This window comes from Simochromis diagramma, unplaced genomic scaffold (assembly GCF_900408965.1).
Source record: "Simochromis diagramma unplaced genomic scaffold, fSimDia1.1 OVJJ01000802.1, whole genome shotgun sequence".
NCBI classification, from domain to species: Eukaryota; Metazoa; Chordata; class Actinopteri; order Cichliformes; family Cichlidae; genus Simochromis; species Simochromis diagramma.
Genome location: NW_024387492.1, coordinates 2,363,146 through 2,382,577, shown reverse-complemented (window position 1 = coordinate 2,382,577; position 19,432 = coordinate 2,363,146). Strand labels below are relative to the sequence as shown.

Sequence of the window (19,432 nt, the reverse complement as noted above, 5' to 3'; positions counted from 1 at the left end):
ACAAAAAAATTGAAAATCGTTTTTGTTTTTTAACATATATTTGTAGTTAGAGAAATTTAAGAGGCTTATCCCTCAAAACTGCAAATACAAAAAAGTTGCACAAAATAGTTTCCCACCACAGGAAATTTATTTTGAGTGTCTTTATAGTTTTATTTTTGAAATACACCAATATTTATATACTGCAGAAAAAAACGAAAATAAATATTATGATGCAAATTTGCAAAAAAAACAGCATATGCATCAAAATAAACTATTTCCAGCAGTGCAATTTAAGTTCTAAGCATCCCAGAAACGACACAGAAAGTCATAAAGTCAAACATAACTGTTAAAAACACCAGTATAGGCTCATAAGGCCCTGAAGGCAAAAAACTACATTTCCGCCAAACGACGTCACTTCCGGTTTGGGGCAGGTCATCAAATATTTTCTGGCCATTTTCCACAACGTGCTGCTTAAATATTCAGTAAAAAGAGAACAAACAGACAACAGTTCATTTCCAACTTCCAGTGTTAGTAACCCCAGCACACATGCGTGCAATCACAATCCATTACCTCACACTGCTTCTTTGAATCAGTCTCAGACCTCTCACCGAGGATCTACACCCTCCTCGATGGAGCTAAGGGTGGGATGCGCTGATAGGATGGGGGGTGTAGCCAGGTTGTGTAGGTAAGATAAGAAAAGCCTTCCTAAACTGTGATTTTCAAATGTGCACGAGAAGCGCTGTGCAGTGAGATTCTAGAGAAGCCTGAGATTCATTCTGTGTTGGTGCACGGTGCTCCGGCTTCTGGTGAGGAGAAGTGATGGACTCGCAAGAGCTGCAGTGACGCATTATTTTAATAATCGTCCAATAAAGGGTTAGGTTGCACATAAAGTGTATTATAATTGTACTTTGATACCTCAAGGTGAGCAGCCAGCTTTATGTAATGTAGACACATGCCTTTTGTCCACAGCGTCAGCCGGGAGACCGTTATGGGAACCTCCCGACCTACATACAAAGCAGTAGAAGTAATGCTTTATATACACAAATAAAGCCACAGTGAGAGTTCAAACACGTCAATGGTCTCCTGGCATTGTCTGTTCTGCTATTTGTGCCTCCTTTGGCACAGTATAAAACGTCTCTATCAGTATTCATATCCAGTGTTGCGGTGAAATGAAGTCAGACCCTGATAGGCTCTGTGTGACTGTGGCACCTGTTGCCCTATTGGCTCAGCCCGTGGATTGATGTCTTCCCTTTGATGAAACAAGCGCTCATGTCTAGACTCTACAATGGGCTCTGTCACCTTGCCTTTTTTTTACTGCAACATACTTAAAGTGTGTAGGTCACTGAGCGTTTACAGTTAACAAAACGAATCGTGTGCCTATAGGTGGGTCCTCCGTGTAATGGGGAGTAGCAATATGTTTTAATGAGCTCGACTCCCCAGGGCAGTGGAATAAATTTCTCAATTTGGCATGGAAGTGGGAAAAAACCCCAATAGAAAAGCCATGCTTTGTTCTGATCTATTGTCCCACGGCAAGGAGAGAAAAAAGCTGTTCAATGAAGATATGCCAAAATATATTTGAATGATTCCTTTTTGGTTTCTGTTTTTGTCAAAGCTAGCTCAGGGGCCCTGCTGGCTGAGACTTTGTCTTTCCTGTTCACGTGTTCATTTTTATGTGTGCCATATGAGCCGAGGTGTGTGCGCCCGGGCTGAAGGATTGAAGTAAGCTTTGTACAGAGGTTTTTCCTATAGTCCCCCGTCCCCGTTACTATGCCGCTGCAACAATTCCCCCATCAATTTGACTCACACAGAGTGGCAGATTTCTTCTGCCTTTCATGAGCTGTTGAAAGCCACCAACGCTTTCTTTAAATTTCTTGTCAGTTCAGCTAAGTACATCTTCAAAGGCAGAAACTGGGACTGGGTGGTGCGGGTGGGGTTGAGGTGTATGAGCGAAGGGCTAAAAGAAGAAGAACAGGGCAGAAGAAAAGGAAGAGAAAGATGGAAACACTTGGTGTTCCACGAGGCACCAAATGTTTCTTCTTCACTCACAACGTTTCACTCTCTACGTGTTTATACACCACTCTGCGTTTAATCAGCCGTTATTAATAATCTCTGGCTCACATAAACAGCGTCTCTTTCGTGGTGTCTTTCTCTCCTCACCCCAGCACAGCAGATGGTCTCCCCCCTCGCTGAGCCTGGTTCTGCTGAAGGTTTCTTCCCGTTAAAATGACGTTTTTCCTTCCTTCTGTCGCCAAGCGCTTCCTCATAGGGGTCGTCTGATTGTTGGGGTGTTCTCTGTACTATTGTAGCATCTTTACTTTACAATATAAAGACAACTGTTGTTATTTGGGGCTGTATAAATAGAACAGAATTGAACTACTTAACAATTCTTTTACGCAGTATGATGTTTAAGACAGAGAGTTGAAGCCGATGAGCTTGAAAAGTTTCGTGTGGAGTATCAAGAGTAGCAACAAGACACAAATTAAATTTTGAGGCTTTCCTTGCGTTTGTGTGTTCATACTGTCAACAGACACACTTTCTTTTGTGTGCACATGCTTACACACACAGAACAGCATCAACAAAACAGAGAGCTTTCTGGCTTAGCCTTAATTAGGCCGACTCGAAGAAGCACTGAGAGGCCAGTATGTTCCATCCCACTGCCCTGCAAAGTCCCGTAGGCCCTCTCAAACTCACCCTAGGCAAATTCAGCTAAGCCTTGGCCTCCGACCAGCCAACGCATCCACGCACGCATCCTCATGAGCTCACGTCATACTCTGAGGCTCGCGTGCGGATGTGCTCCTTAAATGTGCGCTCACTTGACATCTTTGTCCTCATTCCAAATTGCTTACACCCTGCTGCCTATCACCAATCTTTAGCTCCTGCTTCGGGATTTTGTTAATTACAGCTTTAAAGAAGGAGCCTTTACCCCACATTTGTCCTTTTCTTCCTTCTCCTGATCGATTACAACTCTCCTTGCGTATTTGCAGATAGGCTGTGTGGTGGCAGCTTTTAGGCATCTGTCTTCATTGCTCTCCCCTCCCCTCTTCCGTTCTCCCCCTTCTGATAAAGGATTGGAAACAGATAACGGAGGAGGTGGTGCAGGACCGACCTCTCTGTGGCTCTGTGGCTAAGTCGCTGCAAGGAGATGGATTTTGCCTTCGCGGCCAAATATTCCTCCCATGGTTTCACTGCTGTATTTTGCGTCTGGCTCAATGTCCTTGGTGCATTGGGTGGAACTACAAGCACGACTCCGTTAAGGTGGCTGGTCAATGGTGGAAGAAGAGGAATTGGGAGGAGAAGAATGGAGAGGACAGAGTGGAGGTGAATTAAAGTGAGGGAGGGTATTAATTATAAGGTTGACACATTCAATAGAGGGCTGAAATCAAACCGCCTATTGGAGGGGATTAGAAAACAGCAGCTGCAGAGTACGATTCCAATATTGGAACCCAGTTGCAGTGATAAAGAATATCTCAGTCAGACAATGTGCTATCTGTCTCAGTGTGTGTGTTCATGTGCATATCTGTGTGGCTCTGATATGAAGAGACAGACTAAAATAAAAATAAAAATGTGTATGAGCGCTTAAGTGAATTAAGACATGTACAGATGGCTGGTAAATTAAGTGAAGTTTTGCTAATTTGTCTTGTTTGATGGAGGAATTTATTAAATGTTACTATTATGTGTTGATATCAAAACTTGAAAAAAGGTTTGGATTAACCAAAGAGGCATTTCCAGCGCTTTTGTTTGACAATTGTAGCTGAAATAGTTTTGATTCTGATATCCCTTTACTTCATTCTACACTAGCCATCTTCTTATTTGCTGAACTGTATTTAGATTTATAAGGCAGTTGTGTTAACTACAATTCCCTCATCTGCCCCGCCTTGTAAAACCAAACTCGATTCACTTCAATTTTATTTTGTACAGACAACAACAGTCGCCTCGAGCTGCTTTATATTGTAAGGTAGACCGTACAATGAGACATACAGAGAAAAACCCAACAATCATATGACCCCCTATGAGCAAGTACTTTGGCGAAGTGGGAAGGAAAAACTCCCTTTTAACAGGAAGAAACCTCCGGCAGAACCAGGCTCAGGGAGGGGCGGGGCCATCTGCTGTGATTGGTTGGGGTGAGAGAAGGAAGACAGGATAAAGACATGCTGTGGAAGAGAGACAGAGATTTATAACGAGTACTGGATGTACTGTGGCCATCTTTCCACCAGCAGCACTGATAAACATTAATGACCCTCTCTTTAGTTCTACTTTTCATGATTCATAATTGTCAGAAACTCTTCCTCAGCAACAGCCCTGGATGCATCTTTACTACTTCAGTTTCATCTATTTTTGATTAAGAAAAATTAGCATATTTGGATGGTTCCAAATGTTAGCAGATGGAGAGAGACCTGTCTCCAAGTGTTTCACATTCACCCTCAACTGGAATAAATAATTTCTTCTGTCTTTATCCAACAATGTGTGAAGTTGCATCAGCAAGGTGTTGAGCTACATCAGAAAGATTGTTACCATCCTTTGTGTAGAATCGATGGAGCGCCGGTCCAAAAGCTGTTCTTTGTTTGGCACTTTGATGATGGCAGTGCAGACCTTTGTCGAAATCCAAGGACTCCCATAGTTGTTTGATTTTGAACCTGACATCAAAAGTCATAATTTGTATTCTCATCCAGCCATTCAGTGGTAGCCCTTGCCCTACATAGAAACTTAATTAGATAGGGTTTTTTTCCTTGTAAATTTTCACTAGTCTGTCTGTTCTTCATGTAAACTGAAGTGATTACCCAACTTTACCTACATCTCTGCAAGCTTTCATAAGTTCTCACTGATTGCTACCTGAACTCTCACCTATTGTTACAAAGGGCCAATCTCAGCTCAAAGTGTCACTTCAAGTCAACTTATCAGAGACTTTGCTGTGAAATCTCTCACCTCCCGCTGCATGAACCGGTACTGGAGGACCACCATCAGCCTTAGCGAGGGGTTCGCGAAGATGAAACCCCGCAGAGCGATAAATTCTGAGTCCCTTTGATGAATGACCATTACCATGTACTGATTGCTTCCATAAAAGAATGGCAGGCTGTGGCCTCTGTGAACCTTAAATGTTGCAATGCATGTCACACTGAAATAAGAGCCACCTGTAAAAACCAATCACCTCATCAAGGCTGCGACTGATGGCAGGTCTCAGCTTAAATTGGAGAGTTGTTTAGTGTGAACAGCGGGACCACAGCGAGTGCAGCCTTAAATGTTACTGGGGAATTGAAGTCCTTGGCTCAGAGGGTGGTGGCTGAGTAAACTTCAGAAAAGTACAAACTTGATTGAATTTTTTTTTCTTCAGTCTCACACACCAGCCTTCATTTTCTCTGTGTGATGGAGAGGACGCAAGAGATGTGGGAACCGCATTGCAATGCGCAGTTGAAGCATTTCCGTCCATCATTAGTGGGGAGGAGCGGTTTGCGAGTTAATCAGTGAAATGTAAAGGTGTTTGAAGCAGGTAAGGTTGGAAACAATGTCAGGTTTGTCGCAGACGTTCGTGGCTGAGAAGTGGGGTTGCTATGCCAACCGCTGGCACAGCTGGTCTATCTTTAGAGAACACAATGAGGCTGTGTTTGAGGCGGGCAATCATCAAATTCAGACAAAAAAAGAGGGCACAGAACGAGAGAAAAAAGGTCATTAGACAAGTTTGTCCACAGTTTGAGTTTGATCTCAGAAGCAGACATCCATATTGTCAGCTTACTTGCGTTGTTTATTTTCCCCCCGTGAGGACGAGCCGCCACCGTGTATTTCAAGTAGGTTCAAGTGTTTTTCTATTTGATGTTGTCGATATCAAAGGGAAGATTAGCCCCGCTTTGTACAAGACACTGATTCCTTTTAGCATCTGTCCGTCCATTTCTCTAATCCATATTCTTCAAAGGCAGGTAGGCATGTGAGACAGCGAGTCTCGGGTCGTTTTATAAATAGAACCTGGCTGTAATAGAAATACGCAGCCGGCATGTCAGAACAATGGACGATTTAATGAGGCTGGCATGAAAAATTAAAGCTGCTCATTTCTTCACTTTGCAACATTTGTTTGTACCTGTAACTTTCCATTCAAAGCTACAGGGAAGACTGTACACAGGGCGCCACCTTAATTATCACCTCTCACACTTTCAGACTTTCCGTTGCACCCAAAAGCGAGAAAGATGTGAAACACTTCCGTAGCTTACTTTTTCATATTTGTGTGTGTGTGTGTGTGTGTGTGTGTGTGTGAGTGTGTGATTTTATGTCAAATTTCTATACTATTTTTGAACTTTGGCTATGATGTATGCGTAGTCAAAGTTCCAAACCCTAATGAAAAAAGCACAGCCATCAAGTGAGTCAAGCCCCTTCTGCTTCCAAACTGAACTGACATTAGAACTACCTGACATCATGCAAATTGCTAACAAATAGCATGGTGCTTTTTGTGTATTGGCACAGTTGAGCAGTGGTTAGTACTGTTGCCTCACAGCAAGAAGTGTCCTGAGTTTGAATCTGGCGCCTTCCTGTGTGGTTTGCATGTTCTTTCCGAGTACTCTGACAGTCCAAAGACATGCACTTAGTGATGTTAGGTTAACTGGTGATTCACCACCAGACAAACTGGTGACCTGTCCAGGGTGTACCCTGCCGCTTACCCCATGGTACCTTGGATAGGCTTCAGTCCCCAACCACGAGCCTACATTGAATAAGTGGAAGAAAATGGATTGAAACTTGAAATGACACTTAAAAACTTCCAAATAGGCTTACTTATTTACTTAATGATGCCACATTGGTTTGAATGTTTGTCCATGCCCATGAACAGTCTGAGAGCCAACTTCATAATGGTATTTCTCCAGTTACTCCAGAGTAACTGTCAGAGTCAACCAACAAACATTGGACTTAGAGACAGAGTTAGAAGTTTTTTTTTGTAGCCTTGGGAGCAGCAGAGATGTCTGCAAAGGGCTTCGGTTGGCCGTTGATAACCAAGTGGTTGCACTCATCAGGGAGCCTTAAAGAGACAAGAACAGAAATGGTCATAGAGGGCTAATATAATGCCTGATGCAAATACAGCTTATTCCCTTGGAGCCCTAGTGGCAAGAAAAACAGGGCTAGAAATGAGCATATGTCACCATTAAGAGTAGCTACCCTACCATCAAACAAATGCTGAAACGGCTTGCTTGGTGTAGCAAATGTGGCAGCCAGTTGGACAGATAGTCAATCCCTCCTGACTTATTACATTCTGTCCACAACTAGTCTGAGGCAAGCAAACAGAACTAGCAAAATCCATTTGCTGCCGTGGTTTGTTGACATCATGTGAAAAATAACTCTGCAAAACTGTCTGAGTCTCTGGAAGGGTCTGCTCTTTATTCAGCCAACATGTCTCAGCAGAGGGCCTTTATCATCTATACAGTGGGGATAAACAGCCCTATCTGTTCACCAGGAGAAGATGGACCACAAAGAAGCTTAATAACAGAACCGTCTAATGCAATGTTCATCAGTATAAATTAAGATTATGGCTTGGATAAAATGGTAGCATTTAATGACTCAGTTTGTCTTGTAAACAAGCTTCTAGGTGTTTGAGTGTCACTAACCAAAATGCGCTGTATCCTAGAGTTCTAATAAAACATTTGGGACACTTCCTTCCATTTCCACTGAGCTTGTGCAAATCCATTTATTTATTTTCTTAAATAATACTTTCAAAGGCATCAATAATTGTGAGGCCATTAGTTTGTGCACGAGGCGCAAAATAGGTTATACCACTCATCCTGATAATTAACTGCAAAGGTCTCCTTCGTTTTATTAAATAACTATAAAGGAAATCTGGAGTTAGGAGGCAAGCTTTGGAGACCATGAGTCCTTAAAGCGCATCTCTCTATTCCACCCTCCTCTTTCCCAAATGAATCATATCAGTGCCACTTCAAAATACTGACTGGGTATTTTATGAAAACTATCTTTTCTTTTAATTAAGTTCCTGTTTGTCTCTTGTTATCCTGCCTTTTAATTAACTTTGTTTTCATCTTAGCCCTGATTGAATGACTGAAGCCAATGCACAGTGTGAATCCATTCTAACGGCCAGTGGGGGTTAGGGGGCACCTTAGCTGGTTTCCAAAAGGACTCTAGGTGCAGAGAAGTATATGAGAAGAAAATGACTACACTTCTTGCCTAGTTTAATACCTCATGCCACTAGCTGGGACCACAGCCTCACTCACATTTGACAGCATTTTAATGGATAATGGCAGGTGGAGTAAGCATGAATTGGAGCTGTGGTTTGGAGAAGGACTCTGAGGACTGGTGGCAGCTCCTGAGCCCGTGCATACTCCCATGTACTAATGTGAGGTGGATGAATTAATGAATTCGGAAAAAAAGGAGGAGGTGGAGGACATATATAGACAGAAACAGGAGGGAAGTATATGAGGTATGGTCCCACTCCTGAAATTCAGATGAGTTTTCTCCGATTAGTGCTGCTCCAGTTTGTTTCTGGTCTCAATTCCTGGTTTTCAACACGTGACACGATGACGATGATGATGTTTTTACGCCACAGCAGCTACACAGGTCTGTCATATACAGTGTAATTATCCAAATTAGCTTTTCTTTTTCCACTAAAGGGCAGCACACAAAAGTGTAAAGTCTCAACTTTAGCCACTCCTTGGACCAAAAGTTTGCAAAAAGTTCAGAAACGAGTAGATGTGTCCAACTGGGGTTTGAGTCATAAAGGCCTTAGGATAAGATCAGTGGATCAAGTTGCAGTGTTGTATTTATGTATCAGGGCCTTTCAGTTATTGCAGAGAAAAGGGGAGAGAGAGACAGACACAGGCTTTTGCAGAGTGAGGGCGAGTGGAGCTACGGGCTCTCTCCGTGAAGCCTTGGCTAAGACAGACAGGCTGCACTGCCCTCTGGGGAAGATTCAATTATAAATGATGCTTCCACTCGGAGCCATCTTGGATTCCCTTATTCTTCAGGAGGTCTTCTTCACCTAATCCTCGCCAGGGTTCGGTGTGGCCTGTCTCTGAAGTGATATGCCTCACACACATGGCGTGTCGTGCATTATGAATGATGGGAAGGAGACGCTCATATCCTAATTTTCTGAGAGCGGCGGGAGCGTCAACACCGGATCCGACAGAACGTTAATATTCACCATGCAAAAGCACGGCATTCAGGTTGTACAAAGCTTTGGAGAGAGATGTCACGACTATTTATTAGTGATATTTTTGTGACTTTGAGCTCCTACAAGCTGACTTGGCTCCACCTTTGCCGTCCATCTGACGGTGTCAGCCTGTCTCCAGCATCCTTCCGCATCTTTCCTAGCTCGTACCTCCTCTCCTTTCATCTCTCCACAACGTCGCTCTCCCCTCTCTAAAAAAAACCCCACTGGTGGCAGTGAGCAGCATTAAAGTCAGCAGACAGGTCTTCTTTGTAGCCTAGAGAGCTGTGTAGATCTCAGCTGCAACCCCACCTCCTCCCTTTCTCCCTGCTCCCCCAGCCTCTGAAATCCTCTTCAGACCCCCTTCCCGCTTCCCCTTCCTTTTACAACCAGAGAGAATAGGAGCTGACATCTCCAGAGAACCGAGAAAAAAAATCATTTAAAGCCCTTCCTCTCTGTCCGCTTGCCGCTACAACAGAGAGGAGTGTCAGTAATGCAGCAGGAGGAGAGGCAAGAGGGGGTGGGGGGGGTAGGAGGGTGAGACTGGCTGGTTTCGCGGTAATGAGAGGGGAGTTGTTATGGCTCAGCTTCTGCTGTTCAAGACTGTGTGTATGTGTGTGTATTTTCACTTCTGTGCACTCACATTTGCACCTTTGCAGTGTTGCATGAATCTGAAGTGAGGCTACATGACTGCTTTGTTAATGGGTGTCAGCGAGTCGATCTTCCCGTCCTTCTATGGCGATCTGAGGATGCTTTGACATGCCTGTGAGTAAGGAGCCAGCGTTACAAAGCCTTTTCCTGTTGCTCAGAGAGAGTGGGGGTGGAGGGGCTCGGATCATCTCGGGTTCCCATCGACACCGCTTGACTCTCTCTCTCTCCATCTGTGTTTTTCCTCCCTTCTCCGTGTCTTGCCTCCTTCCCTCCCTCCTGCAGCAAAAAGTGACTCTTTCCCCACTCGCTCCCCGTTCACCATCTCCACATCTCGTCGCTTCTGCCACAACCACACGATACAGATGGCAAATCAAGCTGTTCGTCATGGAAATATGTCAAGTATGTCCAATCAAGGGTGACAAGAACGGGAAACTTTTCGATTGAGTCCTTTTACTTCCTGTTGTGTTGTTGGAAGTACTCGTTCGGGGTTTATTGTTGTAGTTATGTTAGTAAAAGGAACAAAGTCAGGAAAGTAGCAAAGGGTTGGTGATTCATTAGGATCTGGTCAGATTTGCAGACTAACACTGGGTAACATGTTCATGTTACAGCTGAGTTATATGTTATTATAGTAAGTACCTGTATATACAGGTATGGGTTTCTGTTATTATGCTGTGTCCCATGAGTGTGAGAAAGTGTTTCTCATAAATTAGCAACAGAGTAAACAGTGGGTTATACAAGGAACAGTTGGTCCTAAACTTCTAAGTTGAAATTGAGTTTGAGTGATTTATCTGCAAAACCAATATATCTGAAATAATAAGTATCCGATAAAATGGTACTGATATCATATCATTCATATTATATGTTCATTTCTAAGCCTGTGAAGTGGCAGATCTATAAACATTTGAAAGAGATGGGAGAAACACCCTTCAGCCAGAGGCGGAGCCAGACATTTGAAACACCCGGGGCTTAGCCCAAAAGGGTAGTATGCATGTGGGATTTTTTTTTTTCCCTTGGGGTGGGGGGTAGAAATGACTGAAAGATTAATTGGCTCTGTTTTGAGTTTTGTTCAAAAAACAATGACTTCATATAGGGAAAAATATATATCACATGTGCAGGACACCTTAAACTAGTTTTTTAATTAAGCAGCGAGGCAGAACAAAATCAGGGCTGTATGCAGGGACTAAACCCCAATTCAACCAGACCCAGAACTGATCCGGAATTAAAACAGGACTACAACACTTCAAAATCAGGACTACTTGGGACTTAACCAAGACAGAACCAGAATCAGAACTAGATGATAGTAGCACTAAAAATCATCATAGACTTGCACTACATTTATTTTTTAATTTTACCAAAGTACAATATTTAGATTGAGAAAAGTTTATATAATTATTTAGCCTTGTTGTGCAAACAAGTCTGCATAACTTAATAAATATAGAATTTGAAAAATAACAAACCTAAAAAGAAACACTAGGTACGAGATACATGAGTACCTATGATACAGTGATACTTTTGGCAAACGACCATTTGACTAACATGTCTGTCTCACCTGCTCTTGTTCCATCTCTGTTCTGTCCTCATTCTCCATCTCCCTCTCTGTTCCTCTCTCTCTCTTTGTGCTGACAATCATCAAATATACAGATATTTACAAACTCTTCAGATAAAAACACAAACACTTTTTAATTGTAACATCAAATCAGACTAAATGTTTATTTTTTTTAGATTGACAAATATAAAAAACATATTTGTTAACTTTAAGAGTAAAGAGAGAAACTGTCTGTATTTCTTAATTGCAAATGGCACCAAATTGTATTCAAATTGAGCCACACTTATGGAGCTCCACAGTTCTGTTCCTGGTGTTTTGGTTGACATCTCTTGATTTTCCCATGTCACAGAAACAGGCTCTGTTTTGCCTTATATGCATCCACAGCTGTGCCACCAGTTTACTCACATGGACTCTACTAACCTATCAGAAGCTTCTTCAGCTCAGAATGGAATCGTCTGGAGTTTCTTATTAATTAACAATAAACTTAGTGTACATGTACTCCTAATTTTGATGAAAGTGATAAAAAACAGAAAGCTCTGTCTCTCTTTATTCTGACATTTAACTAATTCAAAAGATATTTCAATATTTATCTAAAACAAAAGTTTACTCTAAATTGATGTTGTACAGTAAAAATGTTTTATGTTTTATCCCTAAAGTGTAAATATCTGGTTACAAATGTGAATATCCTGCTGTGTACTCAAATCCCTCTTGTTTTGCATAGAAATATACTGAACAACATACAAAGCATAATATATAAAATAACATTTACCTGAGTTTTTTCTTTGAAAGAAGCCTCTAATGTCCATTCTTATATTTCAGTACATAACTGAAACCGATTTAGTCGGGGAGGGTAAGAACTGAAAATATGAAATAAACACACGTAAGCTAAGACTCTCTAAAAAAAAATAGCATTTGTTCAGCTTTTCATTTCGCCATTTGTTGATTCACTTGAAGAGCAAGTAACGTAATATTGGTCAAGTGATCAGTTTGATATCAATCTTTCGTGATTCCACCGTCATATTTACATTATTTGTACGGTACGAATGATTTGCCTTTGTACCTGGTCAAACTGAAGCTCTCCTTAGTAGGTGATGGCTCCGTTTCTCTAACGGCGCACTCACGGGCAGCAGCTGCCCCCGCCCCCTCGCTCAGTCGCTAGTGCCTGAGGCTTGATCATACCAATATAAGGGGGGGATTCACGCAACAGTCTAAATTCCACAGTGGTTTGCCACTATGTGCTTCGAATATGTGTGTACTTTTGTTTTATACAATTGTCAGCCCAGGCATCGAACGATGAGAAAATTACACTCCAAAAGACCCCGGGCTTCTGACAAAACAACCCGGGCTTAAGCCCAGTAAGCCACCCCCACGCTCCGCCCCTGCCTTCAGCTGTGTTATTAGTGTTGACTGTTGCATGGTGTGTCCACCAGAGGGCACTCTGCAGCATCCCCGTTGGCATCATGACTTTTGGATGTTACCATAACGACGACAAACTGAGTTTAACTGAGTTATCTGCCACTCGGTGTGACAGTAAAGCAAGATGCGTTTCAAACTGCATTCATTTAATATCTTAGTGAGGTGACATAAATTGCTGCACATAACAGAAGTTACAGAAATTTTATGTGTTTCGTTAGTCTGAAAAAATCAACTGTCAGATTTACTGCACCTGGTATCTGTTCTAAAAGTCTTGTGTCAGTCAGGCTCTACTTGACAACAAATTAGATAACTGATAAATATTCTTCAGGCAAATCCTTCACTGGTCGCACCTCCGGTGTGAAGATGTGATGCCTGGAAAAAAAGGTGAAAAAGAGGCAGCTTTTCTTTTTTTATTTAACACACTAAACAACTTCTAAGTTGACACACAAATCAGCAAAATAAGAGAAAATGAAAAACATTTTGGCCACACTTCCACAGACACTACACAGAGCACAATATGTTCCTGTTTACCCTCCTGATGTTGCAGCTTCTTCTCCCACAGCTGTGCTCCATCAGAGCTGGCACCAACAGCCACCTCCAACATAACTGGCACTAGCGCTAAATCCCACCGCAGCACAAAGGCCTCAGTTTCCCTTGGTGTTTTTTGGGCAAGTGTAGTACTATAACTGTAGTTTTTGACTGTGGAGCTGCTGCCCAGCGGCTCAGACTTTATCATCTTGGCTGCTGGTGCAACTTCGCAGCCCAAGCAGAAGCTGCCTAAACCTTGGACTCACTGCGCTGCATTTGTCAGTTTAGCCAGGCTCATAAAGTTAGAATATGACTCTGACAAAATGTTATACAATGCAGAGCAAGCTGTACAATGCTCTGTACGTACTGTGTACACTGGGAAATAACTCTGTAGGCCATTATCGCCGTTTGTACTGGTGCTTCGTATTTTTTCAGCCAGCTTTTTTGACATTTATGTACGTTTCTTTAAGAATACACACAAAAGCCGTCCTCCCTATCCATAGCAGAGCCCAGAACACGCAGCACACATAAAGTTTAATTAGTCTGAATTATTAGAGTTTTAAAGAGCGATATTGCTATAAGCAAAATATGGTGGAAACCTTACATCTTTTGTTTGTCGCAATCCCAACGCTTTGTGGGTTTTTACAGCTTGCTGTTTGCACATGCATCATAATACAGCTCTGGCTGCGCGGGTAAAACCACTCTGTGCTATATATGCTCAGTCCATTCTGTGTCTAGTTTTAGCTTTTCCCTGCTTCCATTACCCCTGGTTTTTGGCGCGTGAATCCATATAGTGCGGTAATGCTACAGCTTATTATAACGGGGAAACAGACAGCGTAAATCATTCGAGGCTGCCTGTTTCCTTTACGTAGCCGTTCTTCACGACACACCGCCCTTCATCCATCATGTTCTGCATTTTTTTGTTCGGCATTGCTCTTGAGAGATGGGACACATGGCCACCGTGTGTGATGACAGCAGAGACACACACCGGCCGCCACAGAAGTCCTTTAAAGCACAACAACACACACACACATAGGTATCGCTGTAAAGCATTTTAGCTATTTCCTCTAAGCTTACTTCTGGCAGCTGATTGAGGAGCGGCGGGGAGAAGGAGAACGTTCAATCATTAGTCCTCCTCTCACTCTATCCCAGAGGGGAGAGGCAACAGTTGGAAATATGAATTATGAAATGATAAGAGGTTGTAAAATGGAGATAAATCCCAGTGATTACACAGCTCAGTATCTCACAATTTGATTCCTCTGCCAATGATTCGTTATTGTCACTGTGTGAAGGACAGCAAGCCTAATAATTCCCTATGTATGAAGCACAGCAGGGGAAAGTATTGTAATGATAGAGTTCTTTTGAACATGATTGAGGAGGCAATTACATTTTGCATCTCACTTCCAGGATGTTTTTTTTTTTCTTTTTTTTGAGCTCCGCTTTCTTTTCTTCGTTCTCCGATGGCAGAAAATTCGACCACATCAAACCGTGTTTGTCTTCTTTCTCCATCCCCTGGGGTGCCAGTGCTGCAGAAAGCCCAAGAGATAACAAGGGGAAAAACATAAAAGCACATAAACAAGACACACACACACACACAGCAAGGAGAAAGGAGAGAAAATGTGTGCACTTGCAGATGTGCGCATGTGTGTGTGTGCATGCTTTAAGACTCACACTGGTCTATGCAAATGACTCTGAGCGTGCATGTGTGCACGCTTACACAAAGAGTTGGAGTTTAGAGCATTTACCCGCTGCAGTTGTGTGTGCCTTGTGGGTAGCTGGTAGTGCCACCTTCTTCTTAGTGGTGTCTAACACACATGCATGCAGCACACACACACACACACACACTCCCAGTACTCCATCCAACTTAATCTGAGAGAGGAAAAAAGCTCGACTAGCACCTCGCCCTGGCTTTTACTGTAGGTCTGCTGCCTCTAAATAGAGGGTTTTATCACAGCATGGTGTGAAGTCTGAATACAACCAATATAACCGACATGCATCACGGCAGCTGCTCCGCTCCTTTTGCTCCTTTCCAGATATCATTGCTGGCTGCTGAAGTTCATATGTGCATGTAGAAGACAGACAGAGTGGAGCCAGAGCAAAATTCTCTTGTTGAGGTTGAAACAGGGAATTGAGAATTCCAGCATATTTCCCTCATTTCTCCCCACACTGGTCAGGTGCATTGAAAGCAGTGGCCTGCAGTGATTTCTGGCTCTGTGTGAAAATCCTGTGTCCTCCTCCCTTTTCTCCGTTCATCCCTTTAGTTTTGTAATGTCATGTGGGGGCTGAAGGACAGAACATAGCTCTGTCCTGCAGACAGGTGTCCTGACCTTCTGTCTGCTCTTCCACGCCTCAGGGGACCTCTGTGAAATAGAGGCCAAGGCTTTGACCTAGTCTCTCATCTACAGTTTGTCTCTAAACGGAGCCATGCTGCAGATGCAATGAATCACAACTCCTAGGGAGCAGCGCATTAGTATGTGGCCTTTATTTTCACAGCTATACTCCCTCCATAGGTTTTGGGGGTGTTTTTGCTTGTTTTCTTTAAAGAGAAATCGTTTGAAAAATTCAGCATTGGTCATTTTTCTTGTTTCAGAGATCTTCTTATCTCCAAGTCAATGTAGCACCAGTGTGTTACAATTAGATTTCAGATGGCCTCCCTCCAGTACCCAGTGGCCATAGCAAGATTGCATTATTCAAAGCTGGAGATGAAAGTCCCCTCTGATAGACTAAAATAACGCTCTCTACAGTCTGTACTGTGTGTAGATTTGATTCCTTTGATGATATTTCCCCTACAGTTAGCTTTTCACCAGGCTTCGTGGCTGTGAAAGCCCATGTGTGTATTTTACACATCATTTCTGCTATTTATTGCTTATTAATCCTCCAACCTTGTAAGCACTGATGGAGGGGGGGGGGAGTTGTGGCCAAAAGTGATGGCTCATCTCTTAGAGAATGCCAAGAATGAGCACAGCATCAGAAGAAATAGTCTGTGGAAATTACAAGAGAGAAAGGAAAGGGACATTGGAATAGTTGGAGCGCGCTGAAGTGAGGAGGACTTTCAGACATTTCCAAGAAGCAGAGAACAAATTAGCCTGCTTATCACCTCTTTTATGCAGCCGAGTGAATTAAAATCTTAGATGCTGTCTCAAAATCTTTGTTGCATTGTTACCAAGAAAATCAAGGCGAAAATCGGTGCGCCTGACCCTCACTTTGGTGTTTTGATCGGTCTTAAAATGCTTGCTGGCTGAAGTGAATATAAGAAATCAACATTTTCATTGCACTCAGACAACTTTCCCAAAAACAGAGACCCAGAAACGAAAAAACATTGAAGATTATTGTTCTTTAACAGTTTGCAGGACAGGTAAATGTCCGAGGACGTTTTAGTAAAGATATCTGAGAGCATGAGTGTGAAAATATGCTAGAAATGCTATAACACGCCATCGCTTACCCCTCCGCCCTCTAATTAGTCTCTTTGCAAAGCTGCTGAAATTTATATTGGTGCTCAGTACATCCACACTTAAATGGAAAGTCCCAGCAGCTCTAGCTTCAGTGAAATTATTCAAATCAAAGTCTTGACCTTGGAAATGTAGCCTGGCATGTGCATTCTCTCTTTTCAGCTGCGTAACAGTCACACAAATCTTTTTTTTCCCTTCATATGAGCATCAGAAATGATGCCATTCCCAGTACTCTTGCATGCATAGGCTGTTGATATGCAGTGGACTTCCTCTGCGTGTGGAAATGCAGCTGGTGCAGTCTGGGCCCCGGCAGGTTGTTAGGGAAATGTGCTACATCTCGGCGATCTCGGGTTCTTTCTCTTCTCTGTACTTGTGCAGATAATCACCCACTTGTGTGACTGAAAATGTGAGAAGGCATCATGTTCCCAGTGTTTGTGCGAATGCGCACGTGTTTGCACACTTTTAGACTGCATCACGATGTGCATTTATGTCTCCGTCAGCCCGCCCGCTCTGTGTGTGTGTGCGTCAGCCCGTTGTGCGTGTGGCAGCCTGTGTGTACTTCATGCTGAACATTGTCTTCTTGAAACACTAAGCAAATCTCCTCAATGTGATAATTGGCTCCCCGGGGTGCTTGTATCTTTGCTGCTCATCATCGTCATCCCCTCCAAAAAAAACCGAGTGCGTGCTAGATGAGATAGGCGAAGTTTGCTCGTTTGCCGGGGAAACTGATCCCTAGTCTGCCCGAACTCTTTTGGCAAGAAGAAACTTTGAGGCGATGAGACAGTGCAGCCAGATCGGGTGCAACCTGGCTGCAGGCTGCTGTCTGCCGCCTCTCGTAGCATCAGGGGCTTGTTTTCTGATGCACTGCAATGGGTGAAATATGCTATTTGAGGCAGGTGATACGCTCAGTAGTTTCATCTGCAGTAAAGTCTCTGACAGAAGCTGAATGATTTTATCACTTCTGTTCAGGAAAAAGAAAAATATCTGCGTTAAAACCGTCCGTTTATGATTATTAGCTATACGAAATGAGGCGGATTATTCGAGGCTCGGCGCACGGACGACCTTCGCTGGTGGTTTGCAGTGCTGGCGCCTGAGTTGTGTAAAATACAGACCTGTTTGTGTGCCTGAAGGCAAATAGAGACGCTCATCTGGTCACTAGAGTCTCTCCCTCTTTTTTAGTCCCTCTCATCCATATGTTCTTGGAGTCCCCGGGGTATTATAGACCACAGAGCAGATTGTTGGCCGCTTCATTGGGGAAACAGTGAGACAGCTGGGCACCCATCACACGGCCAAACAGATGTTCAGGTGACTTGCAGAGGAAGTGAATGGAAAAGAGAAATGGCGAGGGGCGGGAGGTGATGCGGAAGAAAGGGAAGCCGAGAGTTGATGGAGGCAGCAAAAAATGAATTAATACATTGATGCCAGAACTCCGAGACTTCATTAGGAATCCAGCGTAGCCCTCTGAGGTGGGCCACACGCTTTCCGCTCTCCTTAGGCCACAGGAACCGGTTTTCTCCCATATTGATTCACCTACTAGACTATCTGCTGCAGGTCTAATGCCTCAGATCTCCCGATTATCTTTGGCTAAATGCGGACGAGACGGCTAAGCGGCTCAGGGAATCAACGCTTTAATTCAAACTCACCTCAGGGAATATTCAAAAGTTGGAACTGAATCCCACCCTGAAAACAAATAGCTTTGGTCTTTCTTGCCAGTTTCACATAATGATAAAAAAGGAAATCCACAAACAGTTTTCACAGATTCTCTGGCTGAGGGCCGAGCTTGATCCAGGCAGAGGCTCTAATCTGACACAAATCTGCATATATATACATACATACATACAGATATATATATATATATATATATAGATAGATAGATACAATTCCCTACTGGTACTGACTCCTTTTTTTCAACACTGCATTTGTCAAATTAAACCAGACAAAAGTTCTTCGATCCCCCTCAGTCCCCCTTCTCTACTTTCTTGGGCCAACCTTTGTTCTTTGGTTGCAGGTTTCATGTATAATACATGAGGATTGGGAGACTTATCCGTTTCTGGCCATACCGGCTGTAATTCCCTGGGAAGGGGCTATATTTAAGAGCTGGATAGGTCATAGATGGCGTCAGGGGAGCAGCTGACTTCTACCCGAAAGGTGGCGGTGGCTGAATAGCATTAAAATCCTAAAATAGAACTCGACACAGTTACATTGTTGCCCCGGCGAGGAAGCTGTAACGGAATTACCGTAGATTTAGCCCCTAATGGAAGAAGCGCTAATCCAGTTTTGTCAGAAACGTGTCTTGTTTGTGACAACACGCTGCTCCCTGGCATCTAGTTAGTCTCTGTTTGTACATCACAGATTTCAGTTTTCACCTCTTTCTATCTGCCTCTATTTATCGTACGACAAATCTAATTCCTGTTGTTGTTTTTTTATTTCCACAGCTGGCACGACCTACATCTTTGGCAAAGGAGGGGGTCTGATCACATACACGTGGCCCAATAACGAGAGGCCAAGCACCCGGACGGACCGGCTAGCCGTGGGCTTCAGCACGACCATAAAAGATGGCATCCTGGTCCGCATCGACAGCGCCCCACGTCTGGGTGACTACATCATGCTCCACATTGTATGTATTATTCTTGTCCATTCAAAATTCAGTGTGTTTCAAGTGTTCAAGGCATTACAACCAAGGTGATGACCACAAACAAACCTCCGATTCATTCCTTTCCTTGTGGCAATCTTCAG

The 19,432-nt window shown here is 43.2% G+C and overlaps 1 protein-coding gene across 5 annotated transcripts in view; it reads left to right on the top strand.

The window, feature by feature from the left end:
• Positions 1-19,432, top strand: part of nrxn3b (neurexin 3b) — a 331,545-nt gene that overhangs the window by 214,588 nt on the left and 97,525 nt on the right. For all 5 annotated transcript variants that reach the window (XM_040017562.1, XM_040017563.1, XM_040017566.1 and 2 more), the window contains one exon: positions 19,132-19,313. In XM_040017562.1, the coding sequence (XP_039873496.1) occupies positions 19,132-19,313 (182 nt within the window). The remainder of the gene's footprint in view (positions 1-19,131; positions 19,314-19,432) is intronic.